The sequence below is a fragment of the Ursus maritimus genome, unplaced genomic scaffold, assembly GCF_017311325.1.
Source record: "Ursus maritimus isolate PB19 unplaced genomic scaffold, ASM1731132v1 scaffold_13, whole genome shotgun sequence".
Lineage (NCBI taxonomy): Eukaryota > Metazoa > Chordata > Mammalia > Carnivora > Ursidae > Ursus > Ursus maritimus.
Window position 1 is genome coordinate 1,292,790 of NW_024423675.1, and position 13,685 is coordinate 1,306,474.

A 13,685-nucleotide genomic window follows, 5' to 3' on the forward strand; every position below is an offset into this window, starting at 1 on the left:
TTAAAAATATTTAATATTCTAATTTATAAGTAATACATGCTCATGAAAGACACTTTCGTTGATATCTTAAAGTATAAAAAAGAAAACAGCCACGATCTCATTGCCTAGATATCACCATTGTTAAAATTTTGCTGTTTCACTTTCCTTTTGGTTGTTTTACCTTGTATATTTACAGTTTCCAAATTGGGCTCAGTCTATAGCAAATAGTTAGCCCCTCTCACCATTATTTTTTTTCTTCATTTTATTTTATATACAATATATACTCATCATAGAAAATCTAGAAATACTAGAAAAGTATAAAGGAATAAAAATAATAACTTAGCCATACTCAAATAATAAATAAAATAAAATGAATAATAACTTACTCTTACTCAGATCCAAATACTGCTAATGATACTGGTAAATGATTTATACACTTTATATATATATTATATATGCACATATATGAATATAACTGAGGTCATGTTGTATACACATTTTGCATTTGGCTCTTAAAAACATAAGACAAACACTTAAGGTTTTTGTTCACATTATTTTTAACATCTGCCTAATATTTCCCTTTATCAACATTCCTTAAATATCAGGTGTTTAGATTTCCAGTGTTTTGTTATTATGTATCTTACTACTCTACGCATCTAATTTTGCACAAGCTTCGTCCATATTCTTGGAAAATTTTCTAGAAGGGGAAAAATAAGCAAAATCATTTTATACTATGACTTGTGCATTTTTGTGTTTATTCATTTCCTAGTAATCTGAGAGTGTCTTTAAGCAAAGTATATTCTGTACAGTTGACCCTTGAACAACATGTGTTTGAACTGTGCAGGTCCACTTATATGTGGATTTTTGGATAAATAGAGTACAACACTGTAAATGTATTTTCCTTATGATTTTCTTAATATTTTTTTCTCCAGCTTACTTCATTGTAAAAATACAGTATATAATATATACAGCATACAAGATATGTGTTAATTGTTTATGTTATCGGTAAGTTTCTGGTCAACAGTAGGCTACTAGTAATTAAGTTTTTGGGGAGTCAAAGTTATATACCATTTTTCCACGGGGGGGGGAGGGGTCGTGTGGGGGTGGGGGGAGCAGGCAGGCTGGTGTCAGAGCACCTAACCTCCAGAATGTTCAAGGGTCAACTCTATTCCTCTGCTGTTTGAGAAAAATTACTGGCAGTAGACTGTTTAAAAATAGAACTTTGTTGATAGTGGTTTCTGGTATAGGTTTAATCCTGTTTTGTACTTCAGGTCCGTAGGCAGACCTAACGAACCTTACTGTTAAGGAACAAAACCTTGTTATCCCAACTCCAGTCAGGGTGTGGTCCTTATCATGTACTTCCTGAATGTGCGGTTTTCTCTTCTGACATCTCATACCATCCTGTTACAGACTTCCTTTGACTAGGACATGAAATTAAACTGTGATCCTTTTTGCTATATATATATATGTATATTATATATATATATATATATATATATATATATATCTTTTTTTTTTTTAAAGGTTTTATTTATTTATTTGAGAGAGCGCGCCCTCAGGAGAGCACAAGCAAGGGGAGCGGCAGGCACAGGGAGAGGGAGAAGCACGCGGGAGGAGCAGCGATTCCAATGAGATTGATCCCAGGTCCCCAGGATCACGACCGCGGCGGAAGGCAGACACTTAGCCCACTGAACCTCCCAGGCGCCCCTTGCTTTTGTTTTTTTAAAACTAGATACTTTTATATCAACTCCATACAACAATACAACCTCTTGATTTTCCCATCCTTTCCAAACTGGCTTGTGCCTCCCCCTGGCTCCCTTTTAAAGGTCATATAGGTTCCCATGCTAGCAAGTGTTAACCTTAAAAATAAAGCTGCCAGTTAGTTTACCAGCAAAATAGTTTTTTTCAGGAATAACAGACTACTGCAGTTTGAGACAAGAGAGTTACCCAAAACCATAGGCAAATCCATCAAAGGAAAGGAACATTATTTTATTGAGAAGAAAGAGGAAGTTGGGAGGGGTTGTTTTCAATAAAAGTCCATTGGAGAAAAGCGAGCGTTTAGGGGGATAAGGGTTTCTCATTGGCTGAGTTGCAGGGGTAGTCAATTTCTTATAGGCTACAATGTTTGTCTTTCCCTGTTTAGGCCTGTAATTGATTATTCCTTCCTTTTGAGGATTCTTCTGTTGGGGTCTGTAATTGACAATTCTTCCTATAATTTAATGGTAGAGTGGTAGGGGCTCCCCCTTCCAAGCTCCCACTTCTAGTCTCCCAAGTCTGCTTTTAGTGAGATTTCTCTTTGTTTTCTCACAAGTAAATATCATTAAGAAATCTTGTGTTTGACACCCTTAACCACTAACGTGTAACGAACCTGCCTGTCTCTACCTGCGGTTTGGGACCTTCCATATTTTGTTTCTGTTTTTAAAAATTCTTGCCCATCCTTTCGGGGAAAATCTCTGGGGTTTGGACCCAGCCACGCCTCCCCACGTTGGCCCCGCCCATTCCGGCCCCACCCACGCCGGCCCCAGCGTTCTATCTCCATGGTTACTGGGCCCTCGCGGAGTACCCGCAGCTTGCCTGACGCAGGGCAAAGCGGGGGCGGAGGGGAAGAATCGGATAGACTGGGCTCTAGCTCTCCAAGCCAAGGTGAGCCCCCTCGAGGCTCTGCGCCCTTCGGTACCGCTAGAAGAGGGAGCGTGGGGAGATTGTAGAGCCCCTGTGGCCGGAGATCCCGTGCAGCCTCGGTTGAGACTTCATGGTCGGTGAGAATCCCTTTCCCGGCGCCCAAACTGGGCGGAGACAGCGGTGGTTTCCGGTCGGAGGCGCCCAGGTCCGCCGCTCGGACCTCCAGCTCGCTCTGAGCGGGAGTCTGAGCCTTCGGGTCTCTGCCCGGCGCCGCCCGCACCCACAAAGGCCAGAAGTCCGGAAAGGCGGAGAAGTGGGGCGGGGAAGGAAGGGCACCGAGGGGAGTCAGTAGTGAGCCCCTGCGCGGTGCCCGGCAGCGCTCGCGAACGCGCACACACGGCCGCGCACACGCGCAGCTCACACTTTGAAGATTTACTGCAAACTGCTGTTTTTAGCGCTTACTTGGTGCCTCGCACTATTTTAACCACTTAGGTATATAGAACTCATTTAGGTCGTGGGACAACTCTGGGGAAAGGGTAGTCATAGCAAATTTTTCAGAGGAAACCGGCTTACAGACACGGAAACAAAATGCCCAGAGTCTCGGCTAGAAAATGATCAGATCACCGCGGATTCCCGGGCAGTCTGGTTCTACTGGACAAAATGCCAAGTGCTGTCTTATCTGAACGCTAATAATGCTGAGACTTCGCTTTATCTACACGGATTGCCTTTGTTATTTTCTACACGCAAAGACTTCTGTGCTCAGTGACTGATGCTTAGATCGGGAAACTCAGTATCATTAAAACGTAACACCCTTCACTGATTTGTAGTGAATGGAATTAATAACCAGGAGTTCATCTTTCAAAAATTTCATATTTCACATAATATGCTCTATTTTTATTATTATTATTATTATTATTATTATTATTATTATTATTTGCTTTTATGTTTTCAGTCAAAAGTTCAAACTCCAACTTGGATGCGCAGGTAAGAGAATTTAGACGATCCGAGCAAGAATTGTTTCCAGAAGTCCCATATAATTTTGAAAGATCACTTAGTGAATGTGGTGGAATTAGCATTTCCTCCTAAAAACTGTACTCTGCCACCTGCACAGAGAGGGCTGGAGTTTCTCATTAAATCTACCTCCCCAATACTGTTTAGTCATTACATTTTTAAAAAAACTTCATGATATAAATATACTTTTGGTGACCACTGTCATTTAACTTGTCAGCCTAAAAGCAAGAAACCACTTTATTTTCGATAAAAGGATTGCAATTGGGGATGTGCGGATTTGGGTTGAAACCCAAATAGTGTGCCAATTAAAGGAGGTGGACTTAGGTTTTTTTAATGGAAGAAAAAGTTGAGGTAAGTTGTTTTTAAGAAGAGCTCATTGGCGCTATCAAGCAGGGCTAGATTTGTACTTCAGTCATTGGTCAGGTGAAGCAATAGCTCGTCAAAAGTTCACATTTATCATCATGCTTTTCAAACGGGGCTATCTCATTCTTGCGGACTTCTTGGAATGTTGGCAGTTTGGCTTAGTTCAAAGATTTAGAAAAGAAGTCATGTTAGGTATCCCATGAAATGCCTGCTCCAGCTCTATTTTAATTAATTAATTAATTAATTTATTTATTTATTTGACAGAGAGAGACAGCCAGAGAGAGAGGGAACACAAGCAGGGGGAGTGGGAGAGGAAGAAGCAGGCTCCCAGCGGAGAAGCCTGATGCGGGGCTCGATCCCAGGACTTCGGGATCACACCCTGAGCCGAAGGCAGACACTTAACGACTGAGCCACCCAGGCACCCCTCCAGCTCTATTTTAAAAATGGCTCTACTTATGTCATTTTCACAAAATAGGAAGTATTTCAATTCCAGTTTGAAGGCCTGGTTGCTCTTTCTCTCATCAACAGATCCTTCATTTTTATAAATACAGAACAGTTTAAATATTTATAGATGCTAGTAAACACTAATAAGTTCATAAATAATAGTATGACTCTTTACAACTATAATGAGAAATCTAAAGAGGAAAAAAATCATATATAAATACAATTTAAAAAAACTCGTTTTATTTAGGCAGAATGCCTCCCACTCAAGCAGAAAGTGTTATAAAGAATATCATTCGAGAAATAGGACAAGAATGTGCAGGCCACGGAGAGATTGTTTCTGAAACTCTCGCTGCTTTTATGGTAAGAATGAATATTTTTGAATTACTGCTTTATTAAAAAATAGCTCTAAGTGGTGCTCATTTCCCTCTTAAAATTTTGTGAAGCTTTCCTAAATGTTATTTGGTTGAAACATATTGAGACTATTGGACAAATTAGTGAAAAATATTTTCTCTACGAAGCATGTCATTCTAGATTTATAGAGACTGATTTAAAAGATCTCGGTTTGTTTTAGAAGCATCAATAATATTGCTGTGTCAGAGTTGTAACATGTATTTTTGTTCATGTTGTAAAAATTACTCATTGGCTTGGTGTCTCTATTCTTGCTTTTGGTTTAACAAATACATAATAAAAATATGATAAAATATTCAAACAGTTTCCCAATTTAAAATCTAGTCACTGCTTTCAATTTATTTCTCCGTATAATTTTTCAAACACCATATTCAGATTTGATGGTTATTGCTTCCTTTCTTCAACTCCTAATGAAGGTGCTGATGAATTGGGTAATAAAATCAGCTGAATAATTGACCCCCGAGTAATCAGAAGGCAGTTTAAAAAATGGAAACAAACTAGTTTCATAATTATGTGAAATAAAATTATTTATTAGGTTTTTTCCTACTCTCAGGTGAAAGCTGTTGTCTTGGACCCAAGTAATGGCTTTAACATGGATAGAACCCTCATGAAAAGTGATGTACAGAAACTTGTTAAGGTGATTATACAACAATTCTCAAATTTTAATTATTTATTGGCAATTCTGAATACAATATTTGTATGAGCCATTGTGGTGCAGGCAAATGTGAGATTTATTGTTTCTCATAAAGTCTAGAGATACATAGGTTGTTTTTCTTGGCTTCCTGGAGTCACCTTCATGCATAAGGCTTTCATGTCATGGTTAAACGATAGCTACTCCACCTCTCCGTAGGAATGAGGGGAAAGAACAAAGGGCAAAATGTGTGTGCCAGTTGGGTCTGTCACTTTCTAATCAGAAAGTAATAGCTTTCTCAGAATTTTTCTCATCTGCTTACATTTATTGACCAGAATGATACTGCAAACAGGCCTGGGACATTGATTTCTTTTTCTTTTTTCAGCTGCACAAATCTTTCCCCCAGTCCAGATTGGGGCTGTTAGGAAGGAAGGATGGGTATGGGTACTGGCAGGTGGCAACGTCTGCCACAGTAGTTTAAAGACATCTTGTTATTAATCTGATGTTACATTGAGAACATTAATTGACTTGTCATATACTATAAAATTGCATAGCACTAAATTAAGATTCAGATAATTATTGATTCAATGTAATTTGTGTTTTCCAATTCTAAAGGAAAAATTAAAGCCATAACAAATAATTCATAGTTAGAAATCAAGGATATATGCTGGAAAACCAGTTTTAAGAACCAAAGAAGTCAGCAATTTTAGACATTGTTAGTTTTTTTCACTTTTTTTTTTTTTGAAGATTTTATTTATTTATTTGAGAGAGCATGAGCAGGGGGGAAGGGCAGAGGGCCAAGTGGGCCAAGTGACCAACATGGGACTCAATCCCAAAACCCTGAGATCGTGACCTGAGCCAAAGTCAGACACTTAACTGAGCCACTCAGGTGTCCCATTTTTTTATATGTTTTAAGCTTCATTCACTGGATATAGGTGCTTACATATTTATTTTCTAAATATTCTTAGATGTATTTCCTAAAAATTCAACAGTGTTTTTTTTCTCCCCTGCTTAATGATTTTAATTTTAATTCCTTCCTTCACACAAAGGACTTGAAGCGAGCTTTCCCAAGCTTGTGTATGGGAATTCTCTGGGCTCAAACAAATGGCAGAGAAGATGTTCCTCATCCCCATCTTCTCTCACGTCCAGCAATTCACAGAGTGGAGCACAGGTCTATATGCAGATGCCAGAGGGGTCAGGAAGCGCCTCGGAAGCCTGGACTGGGGAATCCGTTGTTAGGCTGCTCCTGCAGTGGAGATGCCTTGATTCTCCAGGCAGCCTAGAGCTGGGTCTGTCTGTGCTGATGTTAAATGTGGTGGGAAGCCTGTTCTTAGCAATATGACTTTGCAAATGACTGTGACGGACAGTCAGAAATTTTATTGGAAAGCTCTGAAGGAGAACCAAGGAGAGGAAGAAAATAAAATTTTCTCTTTTTCAGGGCTCGAGAAGAGTTTTTCTTTTTTCCTCTAACTCAACTAAGTTGGAAAGAATTAAACTCAATATACTTTTAATATGGCAGGTACATAAACTATCAATGTATATCCTGCTTCAAAGGACACAGACTGTTTTCTTTTTTCTCAATTAAAAATCATGTGGACGAGGGGCGCCAGGGTGGCTCAGTTGGTTAATGTCTGCCTTCAGCTCAGGTCATGATCTCAGGGTCCTGGGATGGGCCTGAGTCAGGCTCCCTGCTCAGTGGGGAGTCCACTTCTCCCTTTGCCTCTGCCCCTCCCCCCAGCTTGTGCTGTCTTTCGCTCGCTCTCTCAAATACATAAATAAAATCTTTAAAAAAAATAATCATGTGGATGAGCTAACTTTTGTGTTTGGTAAGTGTGTGTTTAGAACAGTACTTTTCCACCTGGACGGAGCCAGGTGCACAGGCTCCATAAAGGCACAGCGTCCAGGCCTCACTCTGGCATTTCATCCCCCCTCCCGGAAAGGCAGGGTTGGTGCTCAAGGAGGTGCGTGGAGGTGGTCGGTGCTGATGTGCCTGCCACGTGTAGATATAAAGCCTAAGGGGTGAGATGGGAAAGAGAGGGGAGGAGAGGAGAGAAAAGAAAAATTCGGGTTGTTGTTCATCTGATCTAAGGGGGCAAAGCAGAGAAGTGGAATGAGCCATCGATGTGGTAGGAAAAATGCGAGAAAACAGAGCAGAGGACAGCAGTTTGAAATAGAAGGCAGAAATGTGAGCAGAGGAACAGCTTTTCATAAAATGCAAGTTACCCCCAAAATCAGCAAAGAAGAAGTGTTGTTCAAGGCTCCGACTGACCATAACAAGGGGCCCTGGGTGAGCTCTAGGCGGGAGCGTAGCTTCATGGAGCACTTACCCACATTCAGACTGCATAGACTAGCCAAGGGGTCAAGTTTCTTGCCTTCAGCGAGGCCCTTAGCACCTGGTGGTGATGCTAGTGATCTCAGGGAAATAACGTATACTTAATGTTGTCAGTTGGGTCAGCTATGAAGCTTGAAGTCCTCAAAGAGCAAAATAAAACAAAAGGGGTTATTGGTGGATAAACGTCAGAAACCATTGTTTTGATGTTTCTCTTAATTTTTTGAAAATAACTTTAAAAAGTACTTCTGAGTAGTTCAAAAAATATAACTAGAAACACTCATGGGTATTCTTTTCTAGCTTTGTGTGTCTCGGCTGTTGGATAGCAAAAATCCATCCCTGGACACCATTAAGATGCAAGTCTACTTTGATATGAATTACACAAGTCGAGGTAACATATATCTAACTATTTTGAAACACTTTTTGACAGATTCCTATTGTATTTCGGGTAATAAAGGCTTTATTTGGTTGACAAGGAACAATTTTTTAAATCTATCTTTTGAAATTTTTTCCAACTTCGAAGAATATAGTAAAGGTGGAAATGCTAAATAAGAAAAACACCAATGGCCTTTGTGAGTGTTAAAAGTAAATTCTAATTATTATGCCTGTGACAGTTATGCTTCCAAGTCTATTGTGTTTTAACGGTTGTATCACTAATAATACACAATAATTAGAGATTAAAACAACCAGCCCATTAATTTAAAAGTTTCTAATTTGCTGATTTTTTTTGTTTTTGCTTTATATTGTTATCTTATAATGCTTACCTAATTAGATAACTACACTAAAATGAAATGGATGATGGGAAATTTAAATTTAGAACATATTTCCTTATGTAAATAGTTTAACCCATGCATCAAAGACACATTGGCAACCAGAGGAAAAGGAAAATAAATTCCTCTCTAGACTAGACTGCCTTTGTCCCACTGTAACGCAATCATTACTAATCATTTGGTGATTTTTGTTGTCTTTTTTTCCCTCTATTGAACTTTCAGTTATGCTACATATAGTCATTATATATCTTGCTTTTTTGCTTAATACTAATGAGATGTTAAAGTGCTAAGTAATTATGGAATTGACGAAATTGTAATTTAGATTTTTAAAATTTGCATAAAATTCTCAGTTGCTTTTGTGGTAAGAGTATAGGTAGGTGTGAACGGCGCATGGGTGATACATGAATTATTGCCCTTGGAATAGTAAAATGGGGTGTCTTACTGAGTTAGTTGCAAGAACTGTAGTGCTGGTGAATCGTGGCTCCTGCCACAATGAAGCCTAGACCTCATCATATCACAGGAAGAGGGGAGAGGGGAAACAGTTCTTGATGCAACATCATGTTATCGGTAATGCTATTCAAAGGAAATTTATCTAGAACTAAAATAAAAATACACATAATTGAACAGGAAAATTTACGCTACATACGTGTGTATTTCTACTGTATGTGCTTGTGTGGAATGTTATGTGTAAATATATGATAGTATGTGTATTTTTACTGTTTGTGTTTATAACGTATATATTATAAATTGCCTTCTACACTATCTACTTAACTAGGAGGTTTTAGCCCTTTTGGATATTACTGTTTGGGTTGTCTGATGAAAGTGTTCCGTATTTTGACAAAGTATGCCATTTAAAGCACTGCAATAAATCTTTCCTACTAGATTTTTGCCTTGAGGGTACTTGCTGGCCACTGTGTGTTTTGTATTTTGGTTACTACATCTTAAGAAAATACTTGTTTTTCTGCAATAGAATTGCCATACCCAAGCCATTTTTTTCCTCTGGCCCTGCTCTCTTACGTGAGGATTCTAAATCAAGTATATGGAACATTGTCCTTTGCCCATTTTAGAGGAATTTCTTGAAGAACATCACCGAGTCTTGGAGTCTAGGTTAGGCTCCGTTATGAGAGAAATTACAGATAACAGAGCATGTGCTAGAGAAGAATTGGAAAGCCTCTACCGAAAGATTGTCAGCTATGTGCTACTGCGCTCCGGGCTGGGGTCTCCTACCGATATCAAGATTGTCAGAGAGGCAACAGGTAAAACACCTATATAATTTCCATTCCACATGTGAAAAGATGTGAACATTGTATCTTATAAAAGATGTTAAATTAAAAGTATTGAAGACTGAGGTTCCCTTTTTATCTGGAAAAAAAAAAAAAAATCAGCACAAATAAGAGGCTAAAACTTAGCCAGACTCCTTTTACACTGTGTATCAACTCTGAAACCCAAGCACGGCCCCTGCGAAGTGTGTGTTGTTAATTTTCTTAGCACTGTACCTATCCAGGGGCCCATCACTCCTAGAGAAACAGCGGCGGTGTGATTAAGAGTACCAGGCTGGCTGGGGGATGGGGAGCGCTGGAAAGGGAGATTTCATACTGATGAAAGGAGTTGCTTCTGTCAGCTAAAACGGACGATGGAAAAGGACACTGTTTTATCCTCAGGAAGTATTTGCCCACTTTGATAATTTAAGGTAAGAAATAGGCAAGGTTTCTAGGCTTTTAATGGCTTTCCTCCACAATTATTTTAAAGCAGCGATTTTTCTACTCAGAATCCTATTGGAAAGCTGATTTTAATGTCCATTGTCAAAACATTACTGACGGGTGCTTAATTATTGAAAAGAGACGCAAGACAATGGCATTATTTTCAGTAGCTCAGCTCTGATATGTGATAAATGTTGCTATGTATTCTGTAGCCAGGTATCAGAAATTTGAAGAATCATGTAAGTAGCTCTATAAAGACAGGCCTCTAAACTTTCTGCTGAAAGAAACCTGTGATTTAAGTTCTGATATCTTTATTCTACTATTTTGTTGTCCTTTTTGTGGTTTGTTTTAGCCGCTCTACAGAGTGTTTTTCCTCAGGCTGAACTTGGGACATTTCTCACGCTCTCTAAGAAGGACAAAGAACGCCAACTGAAAGAACTCACCAGGATCGTTACGGGGATTCGTTTATTTAACCGAGACTGTGGAAAGGGAGGAGAAGGCATTGATGACTGTAGGTATATCTAGGTATATTCAGTGGGTATATTTAAAATCTAATGGGCACGGTGAGGAAAATAATGCACAGTATTTCGCTGGCATTCTTAGATTTAAGGTACGCAGGGTCTTTAAATGTAATTTTCTTTTAGAGAGGGAGAGAGAGTGCATGTGAGCTGGGGGAGGGGCAGAGGGAGAGGGAGAGGGAGAGAATGCTAAGCAGGCTCCACACTTGGCACAGAGCCCGATGTGGGGTTCAACCTCATGACCTTGAGCTCACGACCAGAGCTGAGGTCGAGAGTTGGATGCTTAACTGACTGAGCCACCCAGGTGCCCCTAAGGTGTGTAGTTTCGACTCTACCTTAGTACAGTTAGTGTTCATAACAGATAGTAATTTTTAATTTCCAGGGGCAAGACTTGTAGGAATTTAGTACAATGAAGCTAGTGTGGGAGAGTGAATCAGTGGAAGGAACGCGGGGTCTTCCTGAAGGCCAGCCTCTCTAGTTTGTTGGGCTCTATGTTCTTTATTCCAAGTCAGATAACCAAAAGGGAGTAAAACTCAGTGATCTAAGCATAACAATCACCCTGAGAAGAGTGGTTAACGCAGCTAATGGACTGGAAGGTCCAGGAGGAGCTATTTGCAAATCTGCAAGTGCAGGAGCACTTATGTGCTCTTCTATACTTAATGCAGTCATCACCTATGAGTTTGAGAGCGCTCATGAAATATTTGATCAGGGATCAGAAGGGACTTCCTTACGTAGGCCCACTGATGAGGTGTTCGTGTCTCTTACTAGATCACCTATCTAGTACAATAGGGTCAGTTTTTATATAGTCAAATTCCCATTCATTACAAAGTTTCCTGTCTTGCTAGACTATTCTGTTATTTTTCAGTATCCTGATCAGTTTCTTTTTTTTTTTTCTTTTCACAAAATATGCCTTTTCTAGAGGCCTATGGTCAGTAAGTAGCACATGATACCGAAGCCTATCTGTTCTTTAGATTCTTATATATTTTGGTGGCAAAACCTGATCTGCTACCTTTTGGTTATCATTCTGACAATATCTTTTGTTCGTACAGGTTCCCCCCCCCCACCCAATTCTTTCCTTCATGGTGTGGGAAGAAGTGCATGAAATACATGTCTTGTTATTGATTTGGTTGAGAAAAAAACGAACTCAGTGTAATGCTCAAGTTATGATCACTTTCTAGAATTCTTTTTGTAGATTCTTTCATGGTTCTCGATATCCTTTTAAAACCAGTGCCAGCCATTCTGCACGAAGCAATCCCAGCCACCACGCAGCACATCGATGCCCAACTTCAGACTGCCCAGGACCAGGCATACCGCTACACGGCCATCCTCGAGAAAGCAGCCAACAACCCACTCCTGAGTATAGAGCTCCAGCCCTATATGTTAAAAGAAGCACTGTATAACATGCGGCAGTACGAGATCTTCCTTCAGATTATTTTGGTGAGCGAATGTCGTAAGATTTGGCCTTTTCCATGCAAGACAACCACTTTATATGTTGCGGGGCTACCCAAAAGGCAGAATCAGGTCATTGCTTAAGGAGGCAACCTTCATAACTGCTCAATTTATATTGCATCTGTATGGCCGGGAATGGAAATAGAAATGGGGAAGTTGGATTTTTATTTTAATGGAAAATATTGGTAGGAATTGATTTCTAGTAGTTGATTCTCTTCAGTACCCAGTGGAACGATTGTTAGCATGCTGTGGGTAAGCAGTGGTATGTGTGTGTATGTAAGTAATGCTGCATTGTTTTTATACACAGCAAGTATCTAACATATTTTTTGGCAGGGATTGACACCTAAATCATTTTTATGTAATTATTTATTGTTGTAAAAGTTGGATGAAAAGATTTTTATTGCTAATATTTTTAGATTTAATGAACAAGCCAAACAGTACCCCAAATAGTTGGAAAATTTGGTAAAGTGGTGATTTTAAGCTTTTTTTTTTAAAGTGGCAGAGCTCTTTCTTTCAGATGGAAACTTACTCAGAATCCCAAAAATACAAAATAGGTGTCTAGATGAAAGGACTGAAGGACCTTGTCACCAAGGGACATCCCCATTCCACCCTAGGGTTCTAGGGGACACGGTTTGTTAACTACATCTTGGCAGCAAGCTATGTTCCTACCAGTCAATGTTTTTGCTTTGGTTTTTTTTTTTTTTTTTTTTTTTTTTTTTTTTTAGCTTTATTGAGGTATAATTTGCAACATTGTAAGATATTCAGAGTGTCCAATGGGATGATTGGATGTACGTCTGCATTGTGAAAGCACTTCTCCCATCAAGTTCGTTAACACATTCGTCCCCCTGGGCACTGTTTACCTGTACACAACCTCTACCTTCCAATAACTGTGAGACTCAGGGTCAGTGGACTGTCTTTTACACGAGTGAATACTAATGTCTTGAGGAATGGAGCAGGATGTGTTTTTAACTTGTATCTTAAGGATTTGTTACTACTTCTCGATGTGATCGATCTGTCTCCTCTCCTTACCTTCACTGTAAAGAATAGAAAGATAAACATCCAGATGACTTCATGGCAACAAACTAGGAGGCGGTCCTCACAACTGTCCTGCTATCTAACTGCCTTCAGAAAGGAGGACTCTAGATCAGCTGTTCTCAGCCAAATCATTCTTTTGGGTCGATGTTCCTCTAACACTGAGTTGTGGTTTTCCGCCTTGTATAGCTAGTCAGATACTAAGAGGATTTTACGATCCATTTATCTTACTCCGCAGGAGTAAGAGTCTAACATTTACTTTGTCATCTGTGTTGGGAAGGGATATCGGAAGAAAGAACCTTTGGAGACCGTCGCTCATGAAGTAAGGGTGTTGTGGAGAATGTTGTGCATTATATCACATCTTCTCAGAGCTTTCAGTCACGGGCATATTCAGCTAACTTCCAGTCTGAAAGTCTCATTGGAGTTCTC

The 13,685-nt window shown here is 39.5% G+C and overlaps 1 protein-coding gene across 4 annotated transcripts in view; it reads left to right on the top strand.

The window, feature by feature from the left end:
* Nucleotides 1–2,401: 2,401 nt before the first annotated feature.
* Nucleotides 2,402–13,685, top strand: part of CFAP206 (cilia and flagella associated protein 206) — a 30,958-nt gene continuing 19,674 nt past the window's right edge. Inside the window, exons 1-7 of one of the 4 annotated variants that reach the window (XM_008687400.2) lie at nt 2,402–2,738; nt 4,667–4,779; nt 5,381–5,464; nt 8,088–8,178; nt 9,625–9,813; nt 10,610–10,768; nt 12,004–12,212. In XM_008687400.2, coding sequence (XP_008685622.1) covers nt 2,732–2,738; nt 4,667–4,779; nt 5,381–5,464; nt 8,088–8,178; nt 9,625–9,813; nt 10,610–10,768; nt 12,004–12,212 — 852 coding nt within the window. In that variant the 5' untranslated portion in view covers nt 2,402–2,731. Of the gene's footprint in view, nt 2,739–3,569; nt 3,586–4,666; nt 4,780–5,380; nt 5,465–8,087; nt 8,179–9,624; nt 9,814–10,609; nt 10,769–12,003; nt 12,213–13,685 lie in introns of those variants that run through there. The other 3 variants (XM_008687421.2, XM_008687406.2, XM_040627522.1) reach the window with 3 other exon arrangements.